The sequence below is a fragment of the Carya illinoinensis genome, chromosome 10, assembly GCF_018687715.1.
Source record: "Carya illinoinensis cultivar Pawnee chromosome 10, C.illinoinensisPawnee_v1, whole genome shotgun sequence".
Lineage (NCBI taxonomy): Eukaryota > Viridiplantae > Streptophyta > Magnoliopsida > Fagales > Juglandaceae > Carya > Carya illinoinensis.
This window is the reverse complement of record NC_056761.1, coordinates 1,445,795-1,457,371: the sequence shown is the minus strand read 5'-3', so window position 1 is coordinate 1,457,371 and position 11,577 is coordinate 1,445,795. Positions and strand designations below refer to the sequence as shown.

General features: G+C 35.4%; 1 protein-coding gene across 8 annotated transcripts; it reads right to left on the bottom strand.

The window, feature by feature from the left end:
- Positions 1-488: 488 nt before the first annotated feature.
- On the bottom strand, positions 489-10,786 carry LOC122279346 (protein TRANSPARENT TESTA 9-like). Of its 8 annotated transcripts, XR_006229584.1 has the most exons (23): positions 10,445-10,786; positions 10,125-10,176; positions 9,963-10,039; positions 9,727-9,860; positions 9,389-9,485; positions 9,202-9,259; positions 8,177-8,285; positions 7,944-8,064; positions 7,645-7,837; positions 7,222-7,553; positions 6,522-6,613; positions 6,373-6,422; positions 5,799-5,867; positions 5,480-5,620; positions 4,922-5,027; positions 4,613-4,687; positions 4,445-4,494; positions 4,049-4,205; positions 3,806-3,972; positions 3,034-3,338; positions 2,619-2,713; positions 2,447-2,533; positions 1,905-2,323 (listed from the first exon to the last, which is right to left on the bottom strand). XR_006229584.1 is itself a non-coding variant. In XM_043089950.1 (21 exons), exons 1-20 carry the CDS (start codon positions 10,495-10,497, stop codon positions 3,057-3,059), a joined length of 2,415 nt encoding a protein of 804 aa, XP_042945884.1. In that variant the 5' UTR covers positions 10,498-10,786; the 3' UTR covers positions 1,905-2,323; positions 3,034-3,056. The 8 variants fall into 8 exon arrangements, 4 of the variants coding, with proteins under 4 accessions (XP_042945884.1, XP_042945883.1, XP_042945882.1 ...); XR_006229586.1 differs by lacking the exons at positions 1,905-2,323; positions 2,447-2,533 and adding an exon at positions 489-616; XR_006229583.1 differs by having other exon boundaries at positions 2,447-2,713.
- Between the last annotated feature and the right edge of the window lie 791 nt (positions 10,787-11,577).

Sequence of the window (11,577 nt, the reverse complement as noted above, 5' to 3'; positions counted from 1 at the left end):
AATTGGTTATGTTATGATGTATAATAAAAAGAAATTCTATTTATAGTTTTGAGTAGGGGACAGCGTGTGCAATTCTATTGATAAATAATAGTAAAAAGAAAAAAAAATCATTTTAAAAAAGATATTATTGTAATTTTTCATTAATGATTAACTAACAAAATTCAGACAAATGGACAATTTTGATAGGTAGATATCACTCAATTGAAATTTGTTTTGTTTCCCATATAGCAGTTTATAAAATAATCAAATCACATTTTCGTAAATTTTATGTTTTCATGATCATATATTTTGTTCTTCTAATTTCTTCTTGTATATGTAGGCCTCTCAGTACTCGGGTATTTTTTTGGGTGTTTTAATTTTGTGGCCCATTTTAGGTTAATGCAGGTCCTAATATTCTCAGCGTTCCTTTGCATGGAAAGAAGAGCAAGATGCCACCGCTCGGGACTTACCCCGCATCTTGGTCTCCAAACAAAAATGAAATGAAATTATGACAAAAACTACATATAAAATTACCTAAACAAATCAGAACATGTTTTCCGAACACTAGAAACGAGAGATCCTTTCGTTCCTCGAATCATCATCATCGACTTTAACATGTTGATACAACGACCCATAACTTCAAAAAAAGAAAAAAGAAAAACCCATGTTCAATACCTATACTTTCAGTCCCACTCTCTTCAATTAACTATAGTTGTTCAACCAAAAAGATCAAAAAGAATTGATTGATAAATATAATTAACTATAAGCCATGCCAGCACTCAAACATGACAGGATCTGCATGCTGTAAATGTTGCAAGTAATTAATTTCCATTGTCATGAAACCAAGCAGATTATATATATATATATATATATTTGCAAGTTCTATATATAATAGTAGGTCCCAAACAGTCCCTCGTACAGAAACTAAAATAATCCAAAACTCGATCGTCCCAATTGTTAATTCTAATTAATTTCTGGGTAATCCATTGATCTAGGTGAGTCCCCCCCGGCCAGTCAAAAAGCTTCTTCTATCTTTGTTGTCCTAAAAAGACATATAGATTAAAGGGCACCAAATAATTTGAACACAAAAGCACTCACCAATGCTAGGAGGAATAGTCTGATCATCTGAATGAAAGGGAGGAATATAAATATATACAATGTACCTAGTTACTACTTCACCGATAGCTATTAACTTTGGCTACCATATAAAGTAAAATCCGCGTAATCACAAGATTATGAGATTTGGGTCAAAATCACCACCAGGTCCTTTACTTTGTTTTCACGTAAACACAGTACGTATATATATATATATATATATTAAAGCCCCAATAGAAGGCGTTATCTACACTACACTTTTCTTGTACAAAAATTTATTAGATGTTTTAACGTATAATATGAAATACGTGGCACTCTCATCGGATTATAATTGTTATCTTATTAATATATTATTTGCATAAACACTATTGTTTTAATGAAATGGCATCTTATAAAAACTTTTTTGATATACTTAAGTATATACTTACATGTATATACTTAAATGCCAAGCTTATCAGATTATCTAATAGGAATTACATATATGGATAGGCATTCAAGACATATTTGATTAAGAAAAATGGATACTTGTCAATCTAATTACGTAGACGCGATATTAATGTTACAGATTAAATGTAAATGAAATATAATAGTAAAATTATATATACTATTATCATATCTCTATCCCTTTTGCTTAAAGTTGAGCACTATCTCATAAAGCGACATTAAAAGTAAAATATGGCATTATCTACTCAAAAGCGTCGCTCATTTTATGCTTTTAAACTTCAAATAAGCATCTTTGGCCTGTTCGTGGCCATGTGGCTCCAGGCAATATTCAAGAGATGGACCAAATCTCAGAGAGAGAGAGAGAGACAGAGCGAGAGAGAGCGTAGTTAATAGTATAATGGTAGTGTGGAAGCCGGCCAGACTAACTCAGAGCTTTAAAGGTTACAATAGAGGAAAAAGTAGCTCCAATTTTGACACGACAGCCTTGTTAATATAAAGGTGATTCAACTACGTACCAGAACCACACTCCTTTTCCTAAAAGTTCTCATTATTTTTATGCTTCTAGTTTCTTAATTAGCTCGGTTCTCAACAGTAAATTGCAACGGGTGTAAGACACTACGTGTCATCAAAAACCACAGGATCAGCTTTCTCAACAGTCAAAGTTGCTTTGGCTTCGGCTATCTATTTTCCTAGAATGGGGAAAAGAAGCCAAAATCAGAGCCAGGCTCGTTGTTAGTTATCGATATCTTCCAATATAATTCCCAATGCCTCTAGCTCGAGTACCCTCCATAGTAGAGCACTGTACCTAAATAATAAGATTTATTATATTTCATCGAGAAAGGCCAAATATATACGATTTTCTTCCATTCATCGAAATATAAAAAATGGCTTCCTATCCAAAGGGGTCTTTCTGAAACCTTCGCAGTACCTTGGGATAAATATCAAGATTGGAACTTTGAGTTATCACGAGTTTCTATCAATGGCACTAGCCGGGAAGATGATCCCAATTTGACCCCTATACCAGCTCAAGGTATGAATAATATAAACAAACTAAGCTAAAGAATGTTCTGATGCAATGGGAGATGAAAGACTCAACTTACATCTGGTTGCCAAGCCATTTCACTTGGTGTCCACTGTCATCAGGGCAAGAAACACACTAATAGCAGAGATTTACAAGCAATGGCAAAAAACTCGCCTGCAAGTAAGAGATGGGCACCACTAATTTTAGCCTCCCTCAAAAGGATAGGATTATTTACACATTCTTTTATCTTTTTGCTGGGAAAATAGTTGCATACGTTTCCAAAATAAGTACATATATACAAAACTGACATCGACTGCCACATGCTTCAAAATGATATACTAAATAATGAAGTGTCCCTGACTCCCTATTGCGCAACAAGTGCATTTTATGATCTATTAATAATGAACACCACTATTGTGAATCCATCCTGACTATGCTCTAATACACAAAAAATACAACAATTCAAAAACAAAAACAAAATTAGTTTGTCTAACCTCAAACATCTCGCATTAGAGCTTCACTCATCTTGATTATCTGATAAATTTCCAAGAAAATCATCCTGAAGAAGTGGAGCAAGCATGCTTTCAACAAAGGATCTCTGTTTACCAATTTCCTCAAGTATCAAAAACCGTGCCGTCTCACAAGCTTTTGCGTTTGGGAAACCAAGGGTCCATCTCCCATCTGCAACATGATTGGACATCTTCAAGTGGTTGCCTCTGGCCTTACTTGTATCAAATCTTGGGTCGAACTCCCTTATCTGGAGATGCAACCATGAGGGATGGTCCTTGTCTATCTTTGGCTGTATTACAAACAGAAGAGTCTTATCATATAAAACATTTATAGTAGTAAATGAGCTTGGAGCAACCCCAGATCTTTGGATGAATTTCAATCATGTGAACTTTTTTCTCAATAAATAATTGACTAAATTGGTAGAAAACATGCAGCAAAAAAGTTATAGATTGTTTACATCTTTGCCATTACTACATTTTCACTTCTCACTAGCCGTGCGGAGTTATTCTATTCACAAACCAATGTGAGAATATACAGTCCATATTATTGATGTGGCACGATTTGACTTGTAAAATTTAAATATGTAAATTTTTCTTACACATCAAATTCTACCACATCAGCAGTATGGAATTTGTGTCCTACACACTGGCTTATGTATAGAGTTTTCCTTAAATTTAATCAAGTGGTCAGACAATCATCAACCAATTATTGTATGTTGGCCCACTTCTGCCAGTATCAGTACTAAAGTGTACTTACACTCAAACCAGCCAATGGAGCAATAGCAATGACAACTCCTCTTTGACTACGGAAGGGATGCTTCTCTGTGAGAAGCAATTTTCCAGTTATTCCCCTTGCTGCTGGTACCAGGTATACATCCCTGATTCCTGCATTGGAAAATGCTATGCTGCAAGGGATTCCAGATCCTGCAAAAGTCATATAAAAGTAAGAGAATAAAGAAATATAATCTTCTCAATTAATTTTGATGGAATGATAATGTACCTAGAGAAACATCAGAACCAAAGCTTGCAGATGAAATATCGGACGTGTGACTTCTTCCAGAATCGGCAGTTGGACCAGTTGTTGAATTCAGTGTGGGTTTTTCAGGCAAATCTCCTTTGAAAATAAAAGCCTTGAGCTGAAGATGGAGAATGAATACCTGAAATATAATTATTATGAGATCTCTACGCCCCGCTGAACTGAAACGAGGAATTAACAGTTTCACAAGAGTATAACAACAGAAAATGGACTCTTGGAAAATATAAACTTGGGTTGACAGGAAAACTAGAAAGGAACTCTCAAGACAGCAGAGGATGTAGCTAGCCAGATTTAATAAAAGATATTACAACAAATAAAGTTTCACAAAATGGAATTTTAATTAGAGTTAATTATAAAGACCTTCACAGCTTCTACCATCCTTTGCAAAGCAGAAAGAGTAGCATCACCCCCTGTAATATGTAAACAGTATTTGTTTATTCTCCAAGAAAGAGTCAAGTGTTGTAAGACGAAATAATTCCACCCAACTAGAAAAATTTAGTTTTTTCATTAAGATGAAAAAGTGTCTACCGTCAGTCTTTTCTCGGCATGCAGCAAGTTCTAATGCAAAGAAGGGATCTTTACATTGGGATGATTCCTCAAGAGCTGTATGGAACATTAATATAGCGGAAATCAGTTCCATAGAAATTGTTTATCCAATAAAAACATTCGACTTCTTTCTCACTACGGTGAGATTACTGGCTATACCATGCAGAAGGGTTTGCTACCACAATTTCATAAAGGGGCCACACTTGTTCTACCTCTCAAGAGTTCATGCACCACAACTTTGTAAGGGGAGATTCAACCCTGACCATAAAACAGAAATAAATTCATACGTACCAGTTCTACAGTTTGACCATTCACTTCGGAACGTATCCGGAATACGATCAAACCAGCATCCATCAAGTTCTTTCTGAAGGCGTTCACGAGACTGCTCATATGAAGTCTGTCAATGGCAACTAGAAAATATATAACTTTAGAAAGTTTAAGATAAATAACTGGCGTAATTAAATGATGTGTTTCATTATAAAGGAATGTGGCAAAGTTATCAGTTTCTTTCAGCACATGACTTAACACTTAACTCCCACAATTTGACGGCAAATGACAGGATCAGTCATATCTTTCATTGCTAAATCCCACGATATTTTAATGTGAATTACATTTTTAGAATCTAAGAATACAACTGCTAAAGGAACATGGCAATCATACCAAGCAGGAAACTTCGAAAAAATTATTGAATAGAGGATGAGTTTCAGAAAATCCTGACAACTCAAACATGCAAAGCAAAAACAAATATCTCCCTCTATATGAAAGTTTCTATCGAAAAAAGTACTGCTTATATCAGAACCAGGAGTACATGTAGTAACAAAATGTATAATGGCACAGGTGAATTCTTACGTTGAATAGTTGGAAATTAAGATCACTGAGGCTGTTCCCTTGAGAAATCAGTAGCTTCCGGAAGAACCACCCTGTGTGCCATTGTATTAGAACAGACAACGGTGGTTGGCTTGCTAAAATCTTCAACAATGCATTTAAAATCTGAATAAAAAATAAATAAATTAATATATAAATTTGAAGCTATACTGAACCAGGACACTCAGGGTGACAGTTTAAGATTCTGATTAATAGCTTCTAATTGACAAAGCTTAGAAGTAATAAAAGAGAGTGGAAACAAAAATTTAAACGATAGCACAACATTCTTGCACCCAATATATACCTGGGGCATGAATTTCACAAATATACTTTCATTTACTCTCTGTGAAGCTGAAAACTCACGAGCCTGAGTCTGAATGAACCAAAGACATATATTAGAAATTTAGAAGTATAAAAAAGTAATCATATCTTCAATTAAAATAAATAAAATAAAATATCTAATTTTTATTTCCATATGCATATACAATAGAGGTGGATGAAGAGGTAAACAATCTTGGTAATGTTCTTACAAAAAGGCATCCTCACTAAATGCACATTGGTCTGCAAAACATCAAAGGAAACAGAGGACAATGGCTCTAAATCATACCATAAGCACTTGATTGTCAATAAAAGATCATTGGCTAATTTTAAAACCACTTAATGTATGGATAAAGAAACATAACATGGTTAGTTCAAAAATATATATTTTCATGAGTAGAAGTATCATTTACTTCCTCATGGCCAAGGGAGTGGCAACAAGAACAGTGAAGTAGAAATGAGAACGGAAGCGGTAAATTCCATCAATGTTGATTGTAAAGAAACCTTGACTGGAGGTATATGTTTAGATGAAAATAAAACTGATCAACCCTGACACTTACAGTCATATCCGGTATTCTGCCAATCATTGGAAATAGGAAATAATCAAGATCTGCACACACAACAAAAGCAAATAAACAAATGACACATTGTAAGATAAGCAAAGGAACAATTGAAAATACTGATACAATCTGAGGTTACAAAGTCATACCTTTACTTTCTGCTAAGATAAGCAATAAAAACAGAGATGCTAGCAGCAGACTGGGACTATTGTCCGCAAAAACATATTTAAATATTCCACCCCTGCAACAGTTGAAACTTTCATAATCACTATAAAAATACTTGTAACTCTCACATTTTACAATAAAGAAAAGGAATGGGGATTTAGTCAATAAAAAATATTGGGATATTTCTCAAAAAAAAATATTATTCTAACTTTTGGTTAAAAAAATGGCACTTCCAATAGATTATCTTCCATGAAATGAACTTATAAAGAGGCCATGGCGACATTCAGGTTCAAGCAGCAACCCCCCATACCTCAGAGACATTCATCCCACTTTTTTTTTTTTTATAAGTAAAAGATAAATATTATTCATCAGAATAAAATAGGCATGGCCTGTGTACATAGGAAGTATACATAAGACAACTAAGTACATTCTATGAGCGATGAATTAAAGACGAGAAATCACAGACATTCATCCCACTTTGAAAATTACTTAATTTAATTTACTCTTATTCCTATAATATTAATGAAACTTGATTATGCCAGGTATATCACAAGTAAGGAAGAAAACAAAAGAAGGAAATGGAAAAAGAGAAAAAAAATAGTGAAAGGAGGCCGTTATTTTTGGACTTCAGTAGAATATGAAACTTTCTACTTGGATCTAAAGGTCAATTTGTCTCAAACCCACCTTTCTATACAGAGATCATTCCAAGCACCACCAACGAATTGAGAATCAGATGACACATGCTCTCCCAAATGCCCAAACATAGAGTTGCTAGTATTTTCTGATCCCTCAGTCTCTGGACCAGAACATACCAATTTTTCCACATCATTCAGATGATTAAGAAAAGAATTTCCATTCGCATCAACTGTGTCCCCTTCAGTAGCACCTCCCACACTTGAGGTCAAATAAGGATATAGAATAACACCAGCCACGGCATTTATCACTCTTTTTCCACCTATAACTTGGATAAGACGAGAAATGATATACAAAGAAGTGACTTCTGATATATTCGAGCCCTGGAAAAATACAATAAATAAAAGGGTTCATTGAATGAATCATGCAGAAAAATGGTGAACTGAGAAAAAACTGAAGGCAAGAATTTCTCACGTCGATCTGCTGCCTTAACTGCAGTAATGGAAGCAATATTGGAAAGACAAGTAAGCTGAAAATATTTTGGGTGATAAATCTACCCAAACGATTCTCGCTGACACTGAGTATGTCTTTCAAGTAGTAAAGATCATCTACAATTTTATCAGTTTCTAGAATTAGTTCATTTCTCCTTCCATGAGTGCACATTTCCCTGCATAAATTTGAAGCAAGTTTTTGCCTAAGATGAATACTATACATGTACCAAAGTATAAAAAATCAAAACGATATAAATTTCTCTTGAGAATTCAAAACCATACTCTTTAGCTTGGAGAAAGGTGTCTAGATGCAAGCACTGTTTTCTTAATCTACAAACCACATCTGAGAAGTACTTTGAGACCGGAGGAGTAGTTATAAATTGAAAGACCATATCATCGCTCACTGCATAACCAAAAAGATAATATTGCAGGATACCAAAAATGTATTTTATATATTATACTTAAATCATTATTTTCTACTTGAAAAAGATTAAAAAAAGATAATGGCACAGTACCATTGTATATGTTGAGGGTTAATGCACGTACAGCTGTCTGAATCATCTTTTCCTCGTAATGAGCAAATTTAAGAGCCTCACTATAGAGGGGAAACGAAACTACAGCGTCCTGAAATTGAAGGGAGACAAGATTCAAAAGAATGAGCAAAAGAATACATAAAGATTGAGAGGCCATCGACAAAACTCAATCAAACTAGTATAATGAAAGAAAAGGTACTGGAGGCATGCATGCAAGAATGGTGGCAAACACATGCAGAGCTGATTGAGGCTCATAAACACAAAATTGAGACTACTACACACTTCAGTTCTCATGAGTTAATCCATTATAGAGGCTGATACACCCTGAATATACTAATCCATCATTGTACATCAGTTCTACTTAATAAACTAATCCAAAACAGTTTCAAACCAAAGACTTCCTTTCTTTTAAACTTTAAAGTATAACCATAAGATGCTTATTATTTAAAGTATAACCCAAGAATCAGGAAAAAAATAAATAAAGATTGAGAGCCCATCATCGAAACTCAACCAAACTAGTATAATGAAAGAAAAGGTACTGGAGGTATGCATGCAAGAACAGTGGTAAACGCATGCAGAGATGATTGAGGCTCATGAACACATAATTGAGACTACCATACACTTCAGTTCTCATGTGTTAAACGAACATAGAGGCTGATACACCCTGAACGTAGTAATCCATCATTGTAACCAATGAATTACATTGCAGGCATCCAAGTAAAAAAAGATCACGTGTGTCAGTACAAGAAATAGTTGAAGCGACCACAACAAACAATGGACAAAATCTCAGTTCTACTTAATAAACTAATCCAAAACAGTCTCAAACCAAAGACTTCCTTTCTTCTAGACATTAAAGTATAACCATCAGATACCTTGATCTCTGTAGTTCGGTTTTATTCATCCATAACAGGCCATGTGTTAAGACAACCATTCATGCTAAAAAGTATACACCACAGCCAAGCATGTAAAATGACATCATATCCTACAAAGCATGAGCATTAACTTACCTCTTGAACCTTCACAAGAAGGCAAAGCGTGTCTTTGTTTATCTTGCTGCTCACTGCCCTATTTTTTTTTTTTTTTTAAGTAACAAAAAACCAGTAAATAGTCAGAAAAGTCTTCCTCGCTTTGTAATGATAAGCAAAAAGAACATGGCAAGAAAAAAGTTAAAGAGAACGACAGAGGGATCCAAACCTTAAAAATGATACATAATATGGAGCCAGATCTCCACCATCAAATTCATACTTATGTGCTATTATGTTGTTAACATAATCATTGCTAAAACAATAATCTGCATCATGCAACCATCAAATGCATCACAAAATTGTAGAAGCAATGGTCACAGGACTTGCAAACAGAGACACTTGATAAAAGCGGAAAAGAAATAATAGCGGGTTCAACATAATCACGGCTTCCATATCCTCAGTCCAAAGTCAAATGCACCTCTTCAGACAAGCAAATAAGCAGAGAGAAGGAAAGGACATAAAAACTCAAGAAGTTCGGGATACACACAAATGGCACTCAAATCTTACAAATTGCATGTTCGCTATCCATATTTTGAATCATTATGCTTAGATACTGTAGCAACGGTGCCTCAATCCTCGAATTCTTGCTGATCTTTAGCAAGCGAACAAATTCCGCTAAAACTTGGTATTCCATGAAACATCTGCAATTTAATTAAGAAAGTAGCTGTTACAATGTCATCAAAATACCGAGAAGGGAATCATAACCTCACAGACAATCTGTATCTTGAAAAGGCAGTTCGTACTCAAATATCATAGGATCTTGTCTATCACCATAGGTAACTATCTCCACTATAGACTGCAGTAGATCTATGACCAACTCCTGGAGGGAACAGATCAAAGAGAGGATGAGTTAATAGAACAGAAAGAGTCACCTAAGATTATCATTCAAAAGTCAATTGAGATACCCTGTTACGCAGATCCACAACTTTGATCGCCCGCAGTTCATTGATTACATATCTATATCCACAACAAGATCAGACAAGTTCATGGTAAAAAGTAATCAAAACGATGACGAGATGATAATTAAGTTGTTAAACTAAAAAGAGGTTTAATATTCAATTAAACCGTCCCGGGACAGCTCGATAGCAAGATTACGAGCGAGGTTTCAAGCATTTTCAATTGCTTGAGAATTTCTCAAAACAAGCTCACGAGTCATACGAACCGCTGCACAAATGTTTGTGGAAACTCCTAACCACCTGGTGACGACGGGTCATAGAAAACTTACTTGAAGTGCTGTAGAGAAAAACGGTCGATGGACCGCCAGAAAGAACGCCACATGGTAACCGATCCAGGGGTCCGATAGCAAGATCTACACGCACACGGGGGACCAAAAGCCCTAGATAAAAGGAAATTGAAGACGAGGTGACATTGCGGGAACGATCATGCAGGTTGAGAGTGTATGAGGCGCACGTGTTTGTGTGTGTGTGTGTTTTGGCTTTGTAAGACGGGACCGCACGCAGGGACTTTCTTTGGTTTGGCCGTTTGGTGGTGGCTCTGCGGGTTGAATGTGGCAACCAACTTTCAACGTTTTCAAATGGAAGGTATTTGTCTATGAAGTCGGCAACGGTTCTGGGAAAAAGGCGACGTGTTTCCTAGGCAACGCACCAACTTCACGTCGTCATATTAAAGCAGATTGGGTTGAGGCCGAGTGAATTGAGGCGGAAAACTGACCTGAAATCAGCCCATCTGGCCCTCTGGGCCCGAACTATTGGACAGATCTCTGTGCCAGTTTAGAACTGATCCCAGTCTTGGACAAGCTTTTAAAGCAGATTGGGTTAGCTAAGGGCCATTTACTAGCGAGATTCAATGCGGACTCCATTTTCTTGATTGGATGGGATCACTCGTACATGTTCGGAGAATGATTCGGCATCAAGGATTCAAGCGACCTAGACGCTTACTCATTCTACCATTTCAAAATTCAGATTATTGTTTATTCAATGTTTAAACTGTTGTGTTTGATCAGTTAAGAACTTAAGGGACTCAATTTCTTTGGCCAAACTTGCGTTAGCTGTAATTAAATTGGCGCATCTCTATTTTGATAGACATATGTAGACTTGGCTATAACTTTCTTGCAAGGTGAGTTACTGATTAATGATAAAAAAAAAAATGATATTTATAATTCTAAAATATGTAACTTCTACATACTCTATTTTGAAAAAAAATAAGTAAATTTAAAACACACTAAAAGTTTTTTTGTTTAATAATAAATCCTATTTTTTTAAAATAAAATACACGATATTTACCCATCTTATTATCTAATATTATTCATTATAAAATCATGGCATCAAGCGAAAAGCACCCAGCTGCTTGTCAATTGCCACCTAAAGATAGTTGACAGGCTGGAGAGAAGAAAAAAGA

Coding starts and splice junctions, on each gene's coding strand:
- LOC122279346 (XM_043089950.1), bottom strand. CDS start 10,497: ATGTGGCGTTCTTTCTGGCGGTCCATCGACCGTTTTTCTCTACAGCAC. Junction 8,286..9,201: donor TTCTTGTGAAGGTTCAAGAG/GTAAGTTAATGC, acceptor CTTCAATTTCAG/GACGCTGTAGTTTCGTTTCC. Junction 8,065..8,176: donor AACCCTCAACATATACAATG/GTACTGTGCCAT, acceptor TTGGTTATGCAG/TGAGCGATGATATGGTCTTT.